Genomic DNA, 17,896 nt, shown 5'->3' with positions numbered 1-17,896 from the left:
ACAACCTACTTATAAAATATGAGAATAATGTTGATGAAAATAACTGTAGAATGTATAGTATTTACTTTTTAGGGCTGGGTGGTCTCCGGAATGAAAGAGGCAGCATTGTCTCCTGCTAGATCTCTCTCGCGTGCTAGCGTAGATTACTGTAGCAACTCCTTGGCACTTCTCCCGTGATTAAGGCTAGATAACGAGCTAGCTCGGCTCGGCTCGTTCTGGCTCGTTAGGATAACAAGCTAGCTCTGCTTGCCTCGTTACAACCTCAAGTTGGCTCGTTAAGCTCATGTGCCAAGTATAAAAGTATATAAAATATAATATTTATATTTATATAAAGCTTAAAAATAGTAATAATACAAAAAAAATATATCTAATAGTCTTAAGTCGAAAAAATATTCGTATAAGCTAACATATTAATTATTTATAAAAACTAAGACATGAAGTAATACAATTTATGATGATTTTTTTCCTTAATTATAGCTCTTTTGGCTCGCGAGCGGCTTGTGAGTTGGCTCGAGGTGGCTTATTATAGCTAACGAGCTAAATTTTGGTTTGGCTTAGCTTGTTTTGATAACGAGTCGAGCGCAGCTAAGCGGAGCCAGCCACGAGCTAAGCGAGCTAACAAGTTTCGAAATTTTCGTCCAGCCTTACCAGCGATGATGTCATCTCCTATCCGCACCAAAGTTGAACTGACCGTTGCAGGGACCCCTGCTTCTATCTCCGCTGCCTATGGTCCGCAAGCAGTCTGAGTCATAGAGTGCCAATGTTTTTTTTTTTACTTGCTTTGCACTGTCTTCCTGGTGCTTAGGTGGCTGCTTGCTCTCTTCGTTTGGCGCCTCGCCATCTGTTTTGAGCTGTCTTTGTACTAAGTACCAACACTTCTCCGCCTCTTAATGAAATACAGGCTGCTTCAGCCTTGTTCGCGAAAAAAAATAGAGTGCCAATGTTATGTAGTATGTTCAGTCCTGTTCCTTTGCAATTCTCCTCAACATATACTCCAATTCACTGTCCATCAGACGACCTTACAGTAGACGGAGCATCCTAGCTTGTGATATTCCAATTCTCTGTTCTCAATACATGCTGGCAGTACCATTTTTTTACAGCTTAATATCAGTATTATTCTTAAAAAAAGGGTTTGAACATAATATTATTCCTTCCACAAAGTACTCCGTCTGTTTCAAATTATATGTCACTTTGACTTTTTTGTACATTCATTTTACTCTATATCTAGATAAATAATATGTCTAGATACATAGCAAAAATATATGAACTGGAAAAATCAAAGCGACTTGTAATTTGAAACTGAGAGAGTACCATTCACTACTGGAAACTGGGACGTCGCCGAGTGCCTCATATTTTGCCGAGTGCAGTTCATCGGGGCACTCGGCAAAAATTAAGTTTGCCGAGCGCCGCACTCGGCAAAGTTTAGCACTCGGTAAAGAATATTTTGCCGAGTGCCAAGCACTCAGCAAACTTCAACACTCGGTAAAACTAGTCTTTGCCGAGTGCAATAGCACTCGGCAAAGACACCACTCGGCAAACATTGCTAACACCGTGACGGCATGTCCCTCCCGTTTGATTTTGCCGAGTGCTACCAGGTAGGCACTCAGCAAAATTTTTTATAAATTTTTTCATCAAAACTTTGCCAAGTGCCTCATGGTCCGGCACTCGGCAAAGTTAATTTTGCCTAGTGTCAGATCTAGGCACTCGGCAAAAAATTTTATTTTATTTTTTGGATTTTCGACCCGAGTTTTTTTGTGTAGCCTTCTGACCGTATTTTAAGCTCTAATCTAAATTTTGGTGAAATTTTGACTTTTCGTGCTATATTTTGTTAATTATTTTGTTTCCTTGATTTTATCGGCGTATTTCAAATTTGAACTGCACGTCTATGTTATAATGGAATTTTGTCCTCCAAAATATGATATTCGTGACACGTATAGTTTGATGAGGCCATATGCACGGAGTCACATGAAATCTCAAGCATCTCGATGACGTAGTATGTTGTGTTAGTTATAGAAAAAGTGAATTTAAATTATATAAAAAGGAAACAAAGTCCGAAATTCACGAAACTTGGCGAGAAGTCTTGTAATCACATGCTGATCCTATGGTAAAAAAATTGGATGATTTGGAGTAATTTGCGACTCATGATGCCTAAAATCTACACATGTGCGCACATGATAACTTGTTATCACATGTGAATATGTCTGGGTTTTAGGCAACCGACGTCACAAATTGCTCAAAATCTTTTCAATTTTTTACCATAGCCTACACATACGGTAACAGGATGCCTCCGCAAGTTTCGTTATTTTCGGACTTCGTTTGGATTTCATATAATTTAGAATCACTTTCCGGCCAAGTTCCTCGTTGTGTTACGTGAAAAAAGATCCTCGAAATGTAATGTGAGTTCATGGATAGGGACTCAACATACATCAAATAACATGAATAACATTTTTTGAAGAACTAAATTGCATTATTCCTTGTATCTGCAGTTCAAGTTTGGAATATTAAAAAAAATTCGAAGAAACAAAATAAACTAAGGAAATATATCAAAGTAATTCAAAATTTCCCCAAACATTAAAACTAGGTTTGAAATAATGTATGTATACCACATAAAAAAACTGGGATCAAAAATAAAAAAAATAAAAAAAAAACTTTGCCGAGTGCCTTTTTAGGGCACTCGGCAAAGTTTGATATGCCATGTGCGCATCTTGGGGCGCTCGGCAAAGAAGCGTGGATCGGCAACCAGCTGGACTTTTTTTTGGCAAAGGCCGACCCAATCATATAAATTAGAAATAAAAGTCGGCCCAATCGGCCCAACTGGAACCCTAAGTCCCTGAATCCTCTAAGTCCCGGGCGGTCTTCGCGTAGAGCCGTGCCCCTGTCCTCGCATAGAGCCGTGCCCTCCCAGCGCCGCCGCGCCCACCCAGCGCCGCCGCCACCGTCCTGCGCCGCCGTCGTCTTCCTGTGCCTCGCTGCTCCGGCACGCGCCCAGCGCCGCCCCTCCCTGACGGTCCCGCAGCTCGGCCTGCTCGCCCCTCCCCGCGCCGCCCGAACTCGCCGCGCCCTCGGGGGGCGCCCGGCCGCGCTGCCACGACCGCGCCGGCACCGGCCCCACTACGGCAGCGCCTGCCCCGGCCAGCGTCCACCCCGGCCTACTCTTCCAGTTCTGCGAGTGTTCGGGTAAGATCTGAGTCATACTTGCTTCCCCTCCCCAGTACATGCTCGTATGTGCAGGTGACCATTTGGTCTCTACGGGTGCTGCTCTCCAGTGCCGTGACTGATAGATGGTATATAGAGAGAGGGTCAGCGTAGCTAGTGTGGCGGTGATTGATTAACAAAAGACCTGGTAAAGCTTATTTAATTTGAGACACAGTAGTATGTAAACTAATCTGTAATGAGCCTGTGTGCAGTGTGTGCTAGCTGCTGGTGGGGTAAATTCAGGCTTTGAGATCGTAGTGTCCCAAGGAGACCGAAATTGTTTGATGTTGTGGCGCTGGTGGGATAAATTCAGGCTCTGTATATGTTTGCTTGTGTCTTAGTGCAGGGAGAGCTTGAGCTGCATTGTTAATCGGTCATAGAAGCAGCGTTTTTCTTGTGCTTGCACGTTTGTCTTCCGCTGAGGATGCAATTGGCAAAGGGCTGTGCAGTGTCGTGCATTTCATTGTTTTCTGAGTTTTGAGTCACTGGATTACAGCAAGTGCAGCAGCCTGGTGCTTGCTTTCTTCAGAGATTGATTAATCACTAGCTATGTTCTTGCTACGTGATTTTTCTCAGGTGCAAGCAGGAGGAGTAGCTGTATTAATTTATGAATTCAGAATGGTTTGGACAGCGTTTATAGAGGGTTTAACTGGATATTCAAATGGAGCAGTCTGCTATACTAACTACCCTTCAAAATAATATAAAAAAGAAATCAGTTTTGTGTGTTCCATGTAAACAACTTCTATGGTTTTGATTGATTTGGAAATACATCATGGTTTTGACACATTTGTAGGGATGTTTGGTACTGCATACAGTACATGCATGGTTCTCAAGTTAAATAGCATTATTGTGCCATGCCTGATTAATTGTTCTATACAGTACAGTAGAGTGTTCTGTTCAGCTCAAATAAAATATGGCAAATGAAGGATGCTTTAATTTGAAAAAGCTAAGCTTCAGAATTTTCCTTTTAAAAAAGGAAAATAGCTCAAATAAAATGTTTTGTCCATATTCTGTTCCTTCACTGATATGTTGTCTTTGTTTTGCAAGTCAGATTTTACTATTTGCTGTTGCAAGCGAGTCCTCAAATTTCTGCCCATCTTTAAGGAAGCAGCAAAGTCATTTAAGGGAAAGGTAATTCTTTCTGTTTATTCGAGTACATATTCTTTCTGCACTAAGTTTGCAAGGCACTACAATGTCAAACATTTGCTGGCAAACTGATTGTACAGATTCTATTAAAATGTCAAACTGATTGTACTGAAATAGTGCAGAACTGAATGGAGTGGAAAAAATCTGAAGTACATGTACTTGTACAGATTCTATTAAAATTGTCATGCTTGTGCTAATAACTCTTCTCTATTAATCAAATTGGTACACTCTAACACATGTGCAGGCCGAGCTGTTAGAAACAAAGGAGTCACACGTGCAGTTGACCGCTCAGCACGCACAGCTGACAACTCAGGTGGCGCAGCTGACCGCTCAGGTGACCCAGCTCATTCAAACCATCAGGCAAGGACAAGTTATGCCGGCGGTTGCACACTACACTCCTGTGAGTATGAAAGTTGAATTTTGTTGGCCTTCGTGCAGTTGGGATAGTTGGCCTTCGTGCCGTTGTGATTTTCGGCCATCGTGTCGTTGGTATTGTCGGCCTTCGAGCCGTTGTTTTCTTGCAGGTTAGAAACCTCCCCGTGCAGGAGAGGTACTGCCGAAATTTTTAATTTTTAATTGAGTTTAACACATGCCATCTCCTTTATTTTGTGCAGCCTCCATCGGTGTGTTCAAACGCTCATCAGACATCACCGGCGGTTGATCCCGTCAATCCTTCACCGACGTCCGGGAGGCCACCCTTTGAGTCTTTGCCACAGTAGCTATGTTGACCTTTTAATAATAGACTTGTCATGTTGAACTTTGATGTATTTGTGCGAGACTTGTCATGTTGAACTTTGATGCATTTGATGTCTTCGGCACAGTACTTGTCATGTTGAACTTTGATGCATTTGTGCGGGACTTGTAATATCGAACTTGTGATGTTCAATATTAATGGATTTTCGATGGATTGATGAAATATGTGAGTGCTTGTGATATATAATGTATGCTGGTGATATATTCTGTTGCAACGGGATTAAAAAAAGCAAATTTTGGAGACTTTGCCGAGTACCATGACTAAGACACTCGGCAAAGTTTTGTCATGATTTAATATTCAAAATTACTTTGCTGAGTGCTATGACCACGACACTCGGTAAAGTTTATAACAGCATACATATTGGAATTCTCTTCCAAAACTTTGCCGAGTGCAAAGGAAGCACTCGACAAAGTATTAAGGAAAAAAGAAAAATAAATTTACCGAGTGTTCAGCCATGCACTCGGCAAAATTTACAGGAAAAAAATAAAAATAAATTTGCCGAGTGGAGCCATGCACTCGGCAAAATTTACGTTGACGGCAGACAGTGTAACAGCAGAAAAACTTTGCCGAGTGTTGAGGGACGCACTCGGCAAAATAATTGGTAATTTTTGCCGAGTGCCCCCAAGAAAGCACTCGGCAAACTTTCTTCGCCGAGTAAGATTTTGCCGAGCGCCACACTCGGCAAAGGCTTTGCCGAGTGGGAAAGTGGTCTTTGCCGAGCGTTATTACACTCGGCAAAGCCACCGGTTCCAGTAGTGATTCAGAAATAGAAGTTTAGAAGCGTACAAAATTCATGAACAATCACAACCGTTTACTTCAATGACAAGTTCACAATGACTTGGTTAGCCATTCTCTACAACTAAAAAGACTCGAATGTCATCGCCACTGCTAATCACCCCCTTCCTAAACGCTTCACCCCTTCCGTAAACGCTTCATGCACCCCTCCTTTTTCCCGCACGCCATAGCCCACGATTTGCCTCCTCCCAGAATCCTCGCTTAAAAAAAACTGATGCAATCACCCAATCCACCACGTGACGAATGTTCTCTTGAGTTCTCCATTGTCCTTGATGGGAGGACTGCATCACTGACCCCGATCGCCAGTGCCGTGCACCATGCCTTCCCAATCCCTCCTCAACGCGGCCATGAGGCCGCCTGCCCCAGCCAGATCCTCCGTGATCGTTGGTACTGCAGGCTCAATACGCCGCTTCTGGATCGGATCTCGCCGGCACAAGGCGAGTGGGGCGGAGCAAGTGTGGGCATGTGGCACGCGAGTAGACGACGTCGGAGGCGGGTGTGGAGGACTCGAGGTTAGGAGGGGCGGCGAGACACAGTGGCATCCCAGATGGCCCCTGCGGCACACTGCATCCTCTATTTGGAGCTGCTGCCAGAGCAGGTGGAGCTCGTGAGCAAGTGAGGCGAGAGGCAGACGGGGGCAACACGGGTGCCTGGCTGGCGAGAGGAGCGGCATGGGCGCCTAACCGCCCATTGGAGCGGCACGGCCAGCTGGTCGCTGAGCAGCTGCGGCATCTAAGGCAGTTGGCCACTGCCGTGGCAGATTTGCGTCGAGGTGGAGGTGTGTGCGCCACCACAGGAGTCCTACAAGACGCGTCGTCTGTGCCGGTTGTCATCGTGGCAGTCCGCCGGCCAGCCCCACGGCCCAGACTCCACCCAAGCTGGTGCTCCGGCCTCCTGCAAAAACCAGGAACCAGAGAGCTGTTATCTCTTCTTAGGATTCATGTTCCTCTCCCTATGTTCACCAAATTTGATCTGCCCACACTGATTGCTTGAGCTGTATGTAGACCATATTCGGCTAGGCATTGGGTTTCCTTCTTGGATTCTGAACATATCAATAACATTGGTCACTATTCTCTTTTTCTTGTTCTCTCTTCAGACAGATTGACAAATCTGATTTGAACAACTCCTACTCCTTAAGAAATCTGTAGCGCCAGTGTCCATGGTGTGCTCCTCAACCACTTTTCCTTGCTATGCACAAGCAAATCTACATGTGTTACCAAAAAAGAATCCTAATCTCAGATACGTATCCTCAAGTTGGCAGGTCAATGTTATTCTAAATCTTGGATATGCTTGCGGGAAAGGAAAAAAGGTACCCATATAACTGAAAATCTTCAAGAGCTTCTGCTAATCTTGGGTCTCGAGAAACATTTCTTCTGTCCCTCCATGTTAGATAGATAAAACTGTTGTACTTAGACACAAGACATGTGTTGCGACGTACCCTTGACTGGGAGTTGAGTCAAGGATTTGGACTCCCGGTGATGTGTTGCGACGCGGTGCCCGACATCAGGGCAATGTCCAACGGAGGTTGTGGGCGCGGTCACCACTGGTTGCGTCAGAATCCCTGCTGGAATAGCCGGCACAGCATAGAGCACCACTCGGCTGATGGTTTTGCACAATGCCATCATCTCTTCATGCATCTTTTCGATCGCACCATCCTACTTGTGCAGTGTGATGATCTCAGCGCACAGTTCTGCCACCGACGCATCCACCATTGGGCGCCAATCGTCGAACACCTGGACTGCATCCTCCACGTGAACGAACTGATCCGAGATGGATGGATCCATGGCGAAGATCCGACTCCCCAGGGATGACTCGATGGCGCCGACATGGTTCTCGACGCTGTTCACCACTGTCTTCACGGATTTGATCTCGGCAAGCAGGAGCTGGCAGTTGGTGCTAAATTTGGTGCGGCTCTAGGACGGACCACCGCGACGGAAGGGTGGGAACGGGTGCAGAGAAAAAATTTGTGGAGAATTGAGAGGTAGGCTGAGGAATCGTAGGATCTGATTCCAAATTTGTTAACAGAGGATTGGGAGAGGAACAGATGAATCGGAATTGAGAGGAGCAGCACAATAAAAGGGGCAGGAACAGACGACGAATCTTTGCAGTAGGATAATATGTTTGTTACAATAGTTGATAACCCCTTCCACAAGAACATACTAGGCTATATAGTAAAACACACACACACAACTTCAGAGTGGTTTCACTTGGTCACCCAGGTCTGACCGTAGTAGCATGGATTCACCAGTCAGGGCCATTGCGGACAGCCTGCTTGTAGCCCATCTGAGTCGAATTTTTTTTTATTTTTAGCCCATTTTTAAAACAAATTTCAATTTTGATACGTTTTTGAAAAAAATTTCAAATCTAGGCCGTTTGGCCCCGCCACCATGCATGGCGGGGCAAAATCACTGCACCCCGCCATGCATGGTGGCGGGGTACACCCTGCCACGTGGCATTTGCATGGCCCTGTATGCCGACGTGGAACCCGCCACGGATCATGGCGGGGTAGTGAACCCCGCCGTGGATCATGGCGGGGTGCGGCCTGACAAAACGGCCCTCCCCCTCGGCTTTCAGTTGAGTCACCCGCAGCCCCTCCCCACGCCCGGCCGCCGCGACCCGCGCCCGCACCGCCGCCGCACCTCGCCCCGCGCCCCGCGACCCGCCGCGCCCCGCGCCTCGCCGCGCCTGCGGGCAGCCGTGCCGCGGCCCGCGCCCCGCGCCCCGCGCCGCGCCCCACGCCGCGCCTCACGCCGCGCCGCGCCCCGGCCCTGCGGCCCGCCACGCCCCGCGCCCGCACGCCGCGGCGCGCGCCGCCGGTGGTTGGGGCGCCGCCCGCGGCCTTGGAGGCGCTGCCCCCTCCCTCGGCCGCTCGAAGACCTCCTTCCTCGGCCGTTTGACGGTATTTTTTAATTTTGTTTAGTTAAATTGCTAGTTATTTATTTAACGATTATTATTAGTTATTTAGTTAGTTAGTTTAATTTTAGTTAAATTGCTAGTTATTTAAATTTTAGTTAAATTGCTACTTAGTTAAATTTTTTGTAGTTAAATTATCGAAATTACACTACTTTGAGTTAGTTTATATAAGTAGAGGTGATAAATTAGTTAGTAAGTTAGTTAGTTAGTTATGTTAGTAATTAGTTAGTTAGTTAGTTAATAATTTAGTTAGTAAGTTAGTTAGTTATGTAGTAATTAGTTAGTAAGTTAGTTGTTTATGTCAGAATTAGTTAAGAATTTAGTTAGTTCATTAGTATTTCGTACTACCATATTGGTTAGTTGATGATCGGATGTCAAATCGTTTTGTAGATGGATTACGGTGTAAGAGTTTTTTACGGAGGAATTGTTAGGAGAGAGGATTGTCAGTTTGAGGATATGTCTGAGGATTTGGAATGGTTTGATGGTCCCCCCAGTTTTAGTGATCTATGTGAGCGTTTGAGTTTGAAGTTTGGCGATGCTTTCACACTAAAGGGTAGGTTTGATGTTGGAAAGAATAGGGCACACTATGTGATGATGGAGTTGTGCAACCAAGCTGAGTGGTCCCGATACAATAGGGTCATCCAAGGTTCGAATGTGGGCATGGCTGAGTTGGTGTTGGAGACTGTTGAGAATGAGGAGGCGTTCTTCGACGACGATGGTGATTGTGGTGTGCAGGTCCAACAAACTATGGAGAGTATGGACTTGGATGGTAATTGGACGCAGGAGCGGGTTCAATCTCCTCCAGTTGGTCAAATAAGAAATGATTTTGATGTAGACGAGTTTGAACAAGAGGAGAATGAGGCGGCAGAGGATGAAATGATTGGTGATGATGTTTGCTCTGATTCTGAGGAATCAGAAAATGAGGAAGTAGGTTCACCTGGCATTTGTGCACCGGTTCGTGGCATGCCCTCAGGAGTTCCGCTTGAGGTACTTCATGCAACGCACACTCACGGCAATTTAGCCACATGGTATCCAGTTGATGCAGAGGAATACGAAGGATGGGGTCGGGTTCGAGTGGCGGAACCTTACGTTGCACCACCCTCTTATACATCGGCAGAGCTTAGACAGCTGAGGGAGGCTGGCTTGCCCTTTACCGGTGTTCCTAATTATATGGATGTCAGCATGTCGCATATGGCGGTTTGTGACACGGGTTTGCAGATTTGTAAGGAATCATTGTACAACCATGAAAATTTAATACTCAGGAAGGGAATGCTTTTCAATACGATGTCTGAGATGAAGTTGTTCCTTCAGGACTATGCTGTGTATCATCATAGGCCGTACACGGTTCGGCATTCCGACAAGGAGGTAAAATTTCAAATAGTATGCAAGGCAGGTTTCCCGTGCACGTGGAAGTTGAATGCACGGAAACGGTCGAGTGATGGGAAGTGGAAGGTAACTTCAGTGGAGCAGCCGCACAGATGCCAGACTAACAAGGGCAAACGGTACCATCCCCAGTTGACGGCTCGGTACCTTGCTCGCCGTATATTGGGTCTTGTAGATGCGGACAACGACGTATCGGTGTCTTTCTTGCAGGAGACCATAGCCACTTTTGTTGGGTATGAGGTAACATATGGAAAGGCATGGCGGGCAAAGCAAATTGCCCTGGCAATTCGGTGGGGTAGTTGGGAGGAAGCCTATAACAGGGTTCCACGCATTTTGTGTGCAATGCAACACTTCAACCCTGGCATGAGATGGTTCATATACACAGGAGGGTTTTATCTTCAGAACCCGTTGAGGCATATTCTGTACCGTGTGTTCTGGTATTTTGATCAGTGTAAGCGTGCATTTCAGTATTGCCGGCCAGTTGTTCTAGTTGACGGCACATTCCTCACCGGCAAATACAGAGGTACATTGATGATGGCTGCTGCTGTAGACCCTGAGAATCAAATTGTGCCACTGGCTTTTGCATTGGCAGAGGGGGAGAACAATGATTCGTGGTCATGGTTCATGCATCTGCTCCGTCTTCACGTCCTTGGTCCTTCTCGCACCATTTGTTTGATATCGGACCGTCACATTGGAATTCTTAATGCTGCCGGTGAACACATTGATGGGCACCCACCCCTAGTGCATCGTTGGTGCATGAGGCATTTTGCCGCTAATTTCTGGCGCCGTCAACGGAAGAAGGAGGTGGCAGACAAGTTAAAGGAACTTTGTAATAAACGTACGGAACACCAGTTTAAGGAGACAATGGCGGAACTACAGAAGATGATGAACCGAGCGGGCAAGGAATGGTTAGATCAGCAGATGGAAAATAAAGCGAAGTGGGCATTAGCATATGATGAGGGTGGGTTTCGGTATGGCATAATGACAACAAACTCCTCTGAGTCTTTCAATCGTGTGTTCAAAGGCGTTCGATCTCTACCAGTGTCCGGTATTGTTGAGTTCTCTTTTAAGAAGTGCAATGAATATTTTGTTACGCGGTATGGCCTAGCCCTGAGGAATGAAGAGGAGCTTGGAAGATGGGGGAAGGCTGCACATGAATATTTGCAGGAGGCTGAGGAGTTGTCCAAGCAACAGGTTGGTGAGCCCTATGGACGAGAAAGACTTGTTTTTAGCGTACGAGCTAGAGGGGGCACAAACCTTGGCGGCGAACGATTTGGTGGGCGAACGTACCGTGTGGATCTCGAAAAAGTAGAATGCAGTTGCAACGTACCTCAGATCATGCATGCCCCTTGCTCACACATGATTACGTCTTGTCGGCTTAGAGGTTTTGACCATACAGCTGATCCATACATGTCACCCTTGTATCTCCGTGCCAACACCCTAAATGTTTGGGAGAAGAGTTTCGAGCCGTACCTTGACGAGTCGCAGTGGCCTCCATATTATGGTGAGGACTACGTGCCTTATCCGGATCTAAGAAAGGTAGGGAAGGGAAGGAGGAAGAAGAAGCGACTGAAAGGCGATATGGACAATATGAAAGGTTATGGCGATGACATGTATGGTGGCGGTGACTTCAACGAAGAACGTGCGCAGAACCTATGCAGCATTTGCAAGAAACCTGGTCATAACGCTAGATTTCATAGGAGGGGTAGACAAGAGGTTGTTTATTAATCTTTGTGCTTATCAAAATTCTTAGTAATCATGCATTTATGTTATTTGTCTTCAAATGTACTTGCTTTGTCTTATTACTAATGTTAATAATTGTACTAATGTTGTTTATTTCATTTTTGAAACAGGCGGGCTACGATGGCGGCGCGGGCACCTCATCCCCGCTTTAGCCTCATTGAGGCGGACTACGACAAGGACCACCGGGCCAAGGCCTTGTCGGAGCAGCAGAGGCCTTTGTGTGTGCTTCGTGGTCGCACGCACCACGTACACAGCTGGAACGAGCGATACGCGCCGTACATTCGTCGTGCAGGCTTTCTTGAGATCGTCCGGGTCTACAACAGTGGACTTCCCACTCTAGACCCTGCAGTTCTTACTGCTTTTGTTGACAGGTAAAATAGCATTTTACATTACTTTAATTTGTTTGTCAAATATGTGACCTCAAATAATTGATATACACAACATTATAACGATGCAGGTGGAGACCAGAGACGCACACCTTCCACACACCTTGTGGAGAAATGACTATCACATTGCAGGATGTGAAGATGATATTGTGTTTGAGTTTGTCTGGTCATCCGGTGACTGGGGTCGTCGATGAGTCTACTTGGCTAGACTTGGTACAGGAGTTTTGTGGCAGGCGGCCATCAGATGCTGAGGTTAAAGGCACCAAGTAAGTTCATATTTGAGTCCCATTGAAATTACTAATACAACCGTTTTAGATACATCTATATTTATACAATATTGGTTTACTGGTAATTGCAGGAAGACCTCAGGAGTCTCGACGTCTTGGATTACGCAGAACTTTGGTGCAGGACCACCGCCTGATGCTCCAGATCATGAGGTGGAGATGTATGCAAAGGTGTGGTTGTGGCACTTCTTGGGGGGTTTCTTGTTCCCTGATTCCTCAGGAGACAGCATCAGCTGGATTTTCCTGAGGATCCTTATGCAGCCACTGGACAACATTGCCGGCTACAGTTGGGGTACCGCGGTGCTTGCATGGACATACCGTCAGCTTTGCCAGGCCTGTCGTCGCCAGTCTTCGAATGGAAACCTAGGTGGCTGCTCATATCTACTTCAGGTTTGGATTTGGGAGCGTTTTCCAGTTGGAAGGCCCACTAAACCTCCGGGTTTGCCTGTAAGTGCATTTGCTATTTCGATTTGTTCATAACACTTAAGGCATTTGTGACATTATGTTTGTGTTAATTGCAGGTATGGGTGCATGAAGATGTTGGACCCACCGCCCTTTTCCTCTGGACAGATGCTAAGGTAGTCAGGGGCGAAGCAGACAGGAGGTACAGGCAGTACACTGACGAGCTAGACGTGTTGACACACAACTACGTAAGTTCAATTCACTTTTAGTACTAAATGCACTATTAATGCGTTTTATTTTGAAATACTAAAAATAAGTTTACAAATTTTGCAGGTCACATGGTCACCGTGGTCTCGGTGGGAGCTAGAGGGGTACCTTAGTCCACGCTGCGAGGAGGAGGATAGCGATTGGCTTTACGATGGCCCACTCATCTTCTTCCACGTGGTCGAGATGCACTACCCTTGCAGGGTTTACAGACAGTTCGGGAGGCTGCAGGGGATTCCACCGCTGTATTCCACAAACGCTGAGCTGCATAGGTATGATGGCACTTTGTTTGTTTCCATAAACTGGCTCGTTGCTAATGCAATATATTTTTGCAGGATTGATCGTAGGTTCCGGTCCACGCAAAAGGATTGGGCGGTCAGGCACGATGCACATTTGCAGACTTGGTATCACAGGCAGGTTCCCCTCGTCAACTCACTACCACCGCACGACCCGGCCAGATGGATGGAGTACCTACAGTGGCTGCACCGGAGTACGAGGACTCATATCATGGTTCCGTACACCAACACCCCTGCAGATGAGGGTGGTGAGGATGACATCGCCGATGCGTTCGACGAGGCGCAAAGGGTTGACAAACAGGTTCTTAGGGCCCCCTTAAATAGATATGTGGTAAGTACCTTGGACTTTCATGTATTATTTGATGTTTATGGCACAACAGTTGTCCAAATGATCGAGTTAATGTTGCGTGTGATGTTGTAGTCACAACAGTTGTCTAACTACTCCGAGGAAGCTAGTAGGCAACTGTTCCGGAGTAGAGACGACAAGAGCAACCCTCTTCGCAGCTTTGTGAAGGTACTTTCGATAAAAAAATTCATTATTACAAAGCAATTACAACTGAATAATGCATGTTGTCATTTTAACCTGCAGAAAATCAAAAAGGGCTGCAAGAAGTTAGCGGCTAAGCTGAGCTGTGCAGACACGACATATGCGCCTCCGTTGCACCCCATGTTGTCTAGGAGCCAGACGGCCTCGATGTCCACTAGAGCTACTTCGGCTAGGGCCGCGTCCTCCTCTGTACGTACTCCGCAGTACACAGGGAAGGGTCCAGCGGACGTGGACGATGACGACGAGGCCCTTCAGTACTCCACGACTAGTGGTGACGACGACGACGACGAGTTACAGTGGGAGTTCACCGGTCACGAGGAGATGGGTACCTCACAGCTAGGCGGTGCTCCTATTGGTACACAGGGGGTGGAGTACACACCGGAGGAGTACACACAGGGGGTGGAGTACACACAGGAGGAGTACACACACGTCGAGCACCAGGTGCCTATGCTGTGCTTTTACTTTTCTATATTTGCATGATTCAAAAATTAAAATTGCTCATTAGGGTGCTTGTTTGCAGGGTACTTCGTCCACACAGGAGATGGAGCGTATCCATAGGCGGCAGCGCGAGAGGCAGCGGCGAGACCGCACGGACGTGGGGTGGACAAGCAACGTGGTGCCTACCAATCCTAGGAGGCGACGGAAGCCGCGAAACCGCTACACCCCTGGCGATGATTAGATTATACCTGTTTAGCAGTTGGGACTTGTCATGTAGTACCTGTGACATATTGTTATTTCCAGCACGTTGGTAACTGACATATTTCTAGATATTTGATGTACCTTTTTTAAGCATTAGTGAGAATTATTTAAGTTGTTCGTTCTAAAGTATCTTTGGTATTTACGTAAAATTCTCAGTCTTGCCAAACCAGCTGCGAACCAGGACAATCGGTTAACAAAAACCGAACAAAGACACTGCAGCAACGGTTCTGGCCAATTTCTGGCTACCCCGCCATGGCTGGGGGCGGGTTAGGGGTACCCCGCCATGGTCCATGGCGGGGTACCCCTAACCCGCCCCCAGCCATGGCGGGGTAGCCAGAAATTGGCCAGAACCCCAGGTACCTATCATGGCACTAATCAAAGTGACTTCCTCTATTGCTTTTTAAATATTACACAAAAAAATAGCACCTAAACACGCAAGAAACAAAACTTTTAATTGTTATATTAGTTAAACATATTAGAAAATCTTTTTAAACATTCTGACAGCTGTGGACTTTGGCGAGGAGCGATCAAATTGAAATACGTCGGAGTACAAATTATTACATGACAAGTTTCATAGTACAAAAGTCTCATCCCTAAGCCACTCACATACATTACCACATCAATCAAACTGCGTGCACCACTGCGTAAGCAACTCGTCCTCGGACTCCCAATCGTCCACTACAGCCTCCTTACCCATGCTCGCCTCCGCTGCCTTGGCCTCACTAGCCTGTCTCTCGTAGTAAGCTGCCTCCGCCTCTTCTGCCGCCTGAGAGTATAACTGTCCCTCTTCCTCGGTCATGTCTGTTGGCCACCATGAGTGGTAGACCGATGTCTTCTGGTTGTGGTATGCAGCCTCACCCTCCTCTGTGGCACCGACAGGCATCGGCCCTGACGCCTCACCCTCCTCTGAAAGACGAAGTAGGTCGCATATCCTTCCCATTTCATAGTCATGCTTCTCCTGAGGGTACCCCAATTCCTCGGCAAGACGAATGAGGTCGCCTATCCTTCCGGTGTCGTCGTCTTCCTCCGCCTCGGCCTCCTCTTCGACCACAATCGGACGGCTAGCAGTGCCACCAACTGCACCGTCCCGCCCTAATATCATATTCTCCGCGTACTTAGCACGGCCCACATCTGCTTGCCAGTTTCCGGTGCATCCAATCTCTGTAAGTACAATATTTAAAGAATTAATAACATATTCATTTCAGAGAAACAAACAGTTTCACTTTCAAAAATTAAATGACTCACTAGCACATAATGAGGCAATAGTATCGTTCAAGCATTGCATCTCAACTCGCTCAGCCTCCTCCGCAGCCTTCCTTGCATGCTCTTCAGCCTTGCTTGCACGGTACTCCTCTATCTCCTTTTCCCTCTCCTCGGACCACTTCTTCCATGCAATACTCGCAGGGTTACGAACACGCAACTCCTGGGCGAATGCAAGCATTTTCTTCTTATGGTCCTTCACAAAATCAGTGACGTAGTTTGCAGGATAACCTCTCGTCTTGCGAACTGCTACTCTTGCCTTATATTCATCTTTGAACTTAAACACATCATCAGATGATTCCCATTTGCATTTCTGAGTGCTCTGTTACGGGAAATATATGAATACAAAGTTAGCGTACAAAAACAAATATATGAGTATAGTAGTACTAAATGTGCACAGTCCTAGCAAACCTCATCATAGTCGATCATGTGGCCACAGAAGTGGCCAATCCCAAGACCTGAAGGAACTAGGCCGTAGCTAGCTTCAACACCACATTTGCACATCACGGGAGGCGCAATAGACCTCCGCTTCTTCTTCCACTCTACAACCTCCTCCTGCTTCTCAGGCTCTGGCCAATGGCTCTTTGGACCATAGATCCACTCCTTGAAACGGCACTTTCGAAAACCACGATCCTACAAAAAGAACACATTAGAACACACATATACGAACTGAAATTTTAAGATTGAATCAAAACTTACTTCACGCCGCAGAGGACAAACAAACTCTAGTTCATTCTGTGGATTTATCACGGCTTGTTCTCCGCAATGACACTTCGGAGGATCCTCGAGCCGAAGTGCAGAGGCGACGGCCTTCTCTTCCTCCGTCATAGGAGGAGGGTTAGGGGGGGGCGGAACCCAGCGAGTAAACAACTCACGTTTGCAATGATCAACGCCGGGGTAGAAAAGCAGAATTCTTGGGTCAAACTTGTCCGGCCCGTCGATCCATTGGAAGAAAAAGCACCGGAAGTAGGGCTGCAAAAGAGTTTCAATTGTCTCATTGGGAATAAAAACATAAAAAACCAATAACAAAAATAAAGGGCACAGTGACTTACGCTATAACTATAACAAGTATAGAAGCAACGTGCCGCAGTATCCGGATGTCTCGACTGGCTCACGTGTGCCGGATGTCCACAATCACAGTTAGGAATAGGTTCCTCTGGAGGCACGGGGGCATCCTTGCAAGACACATCGGGGTACAACTCTCTAGGACGACCCTTTTTTCGCCAAATCGACTCACGATACGAGTCCTCCATCTAAATTCGCGAAAATAATTGAACACAAATCACATAACTAAACAAAGTAACGTAACAAGAGACTTACTAAACATATTAAAAATAAACAATTGATGTTATTTAAACTATGAAAACGTAAAGGTTGTAAGAAATTTACCTTCTCCAAACGAGGGGTGGCCGGAAAAACAACCGTGGAGAACGACGAGGTGGGGAATACGCAGCGGAGAGGGACGCCGAGGCGGGGCAATGGGGGTGAAGGACGACGCGGAGGGGCACCGGAGAAGAGCGGAGCTCGGGTGTGAGAGAGGGAGAGAAAGAAAGACCCTCGGGCTGAGTGAGGGAGAGAAATGAGAGAAAGATGGCCGTTCGGCCGGCTAAGTAGGGCGCGGGAATACCCCGCCATGATCCACGGCGGGGTACCCCTACCCCGCCATGATCCACGGCGGGGTCCACGTCAGCCCACTTTAGCCACGAGTGCCATGCAAATGCCACGTGGCAGGGTGTACCCCGCCACCATGCATGGCGGGGTGCAGTGATTTTGTCCCGCCATGCATGGTGGCGGGGCCAAACGGCCTAGATTTGAAATTTTTTTCAAAA

The 17,896-nt window shown here is 46.8% G+C and overlaps 2 protein-coding genes across 2 annotated transcripts; one reads left to right on the top strand and one right to left on the bottom strand.

Moving 5' to 3' along the window:
- Window positions 1,560–5,259, top strand: LOC8068802 (protein IQ-DOMAIN 14). The gene is made up of 5 exons (XM_021466089.1): window positions 1,560–1,595; window positions 2,890–3,177; window positions 4,243–4,326; window positions 4,586–4,741; window positions 4,956–5,259. The coding sequence occupies exons 1-5, from the start codon at window positions 1,560–1,562 to the stop codon at window positions 5,058–5,060; spliced, it is 669 nt and encodes a 222-aa protein (XP_021321764.1). The 3' UTR covers window positions 5,061–5,259.
- LOC110429879 lies at window positions 15,340–17,565 on the bottom strand. The gene is made up of 6 exons (XM_021446579.1): window positions 17,457–17,565; window positions 17,120–17,320; window positions 16,767–17,039; window positions 16,479–16,700; window positions 16,053–16,389; window positions 15,340–15,968 (listed from the first exon to the last, which is right to left on the bottom strand). The coding sequence occupies exons 2-6, from the start codon at window positions 17,318–17,320 to the stop codon at window positions 15,427–15,429; spliced, it is 1,575 nt and encodes a 524-aa protein (XP_021302254.1). The 5' UTR covers window positions 17,457–17,565; the 3' UTR covers window positions 15,340–15,426.

Source organism: Sorghum bicolor, chromosome 8, assembly GCF_000003195.3.
Source record: "Sorghum bicolor cultivar BTx623 chromosome 8, Sorghum_bicolor_NCBIv3, whole genome shotgun sequence".
Lineage (NCBI taxonomy): Eukaryota > Viridiplantae > Streptophyta > Magnoliopsida > Poales > Poaceae > Sorghum > Sorghum bicolor.
This window is presented reverse-complemented; position numbering and strand designations above follow the sequence as displayed.

Excerpts from the sequence above, each read along its gene's own strand:
- LOC110429879 (XM_021446579.1), bottom strand. The coding sequence starts at position 17,320 with ATGGAGGACTCGTATCGTGAGTCGATTTGGCGAAAAAAGGGTCGTCCT. Across the intron at positions 16,701-16,766 it reads TTTGTCCTCTGCGGCGTGAA|GATCGTGGTTTTCGAAAGTG; the intron begins GTAAGTTTTGAT and ends TTCTTTTTGTAG. Across the intron at positions 16,390-16,478 it reads ACATGATCGACTATGATGAG|AGCACTCAGAAATGCAAATG; the intron begins GTTTGCTAGGAC and ends TTCCCGTAACAG.
- LOC8068802 (XM_021466089.1), top strand. The coding sequence starts at position 1,560 with ATGTCCCTCCCGTTTGATTTTGCCGAGTGCTACCAG. Across the intron at positions 3,178-4,242 it reads CCAGTTCTGCGAGTGTTCGG|TCAGATTTTACTATTTGCTG; the intron begins GTAAGATCTGAG and ends TTGTTTTGCAAG. Across the intron at positions 4,742-4,955 it reads CGGTTGCACACTACACTCCT|CCTCCATCGGTGTGTTCAAA; the intron begins GTGAGTATGAAA and ends TATTTTGTGCAG.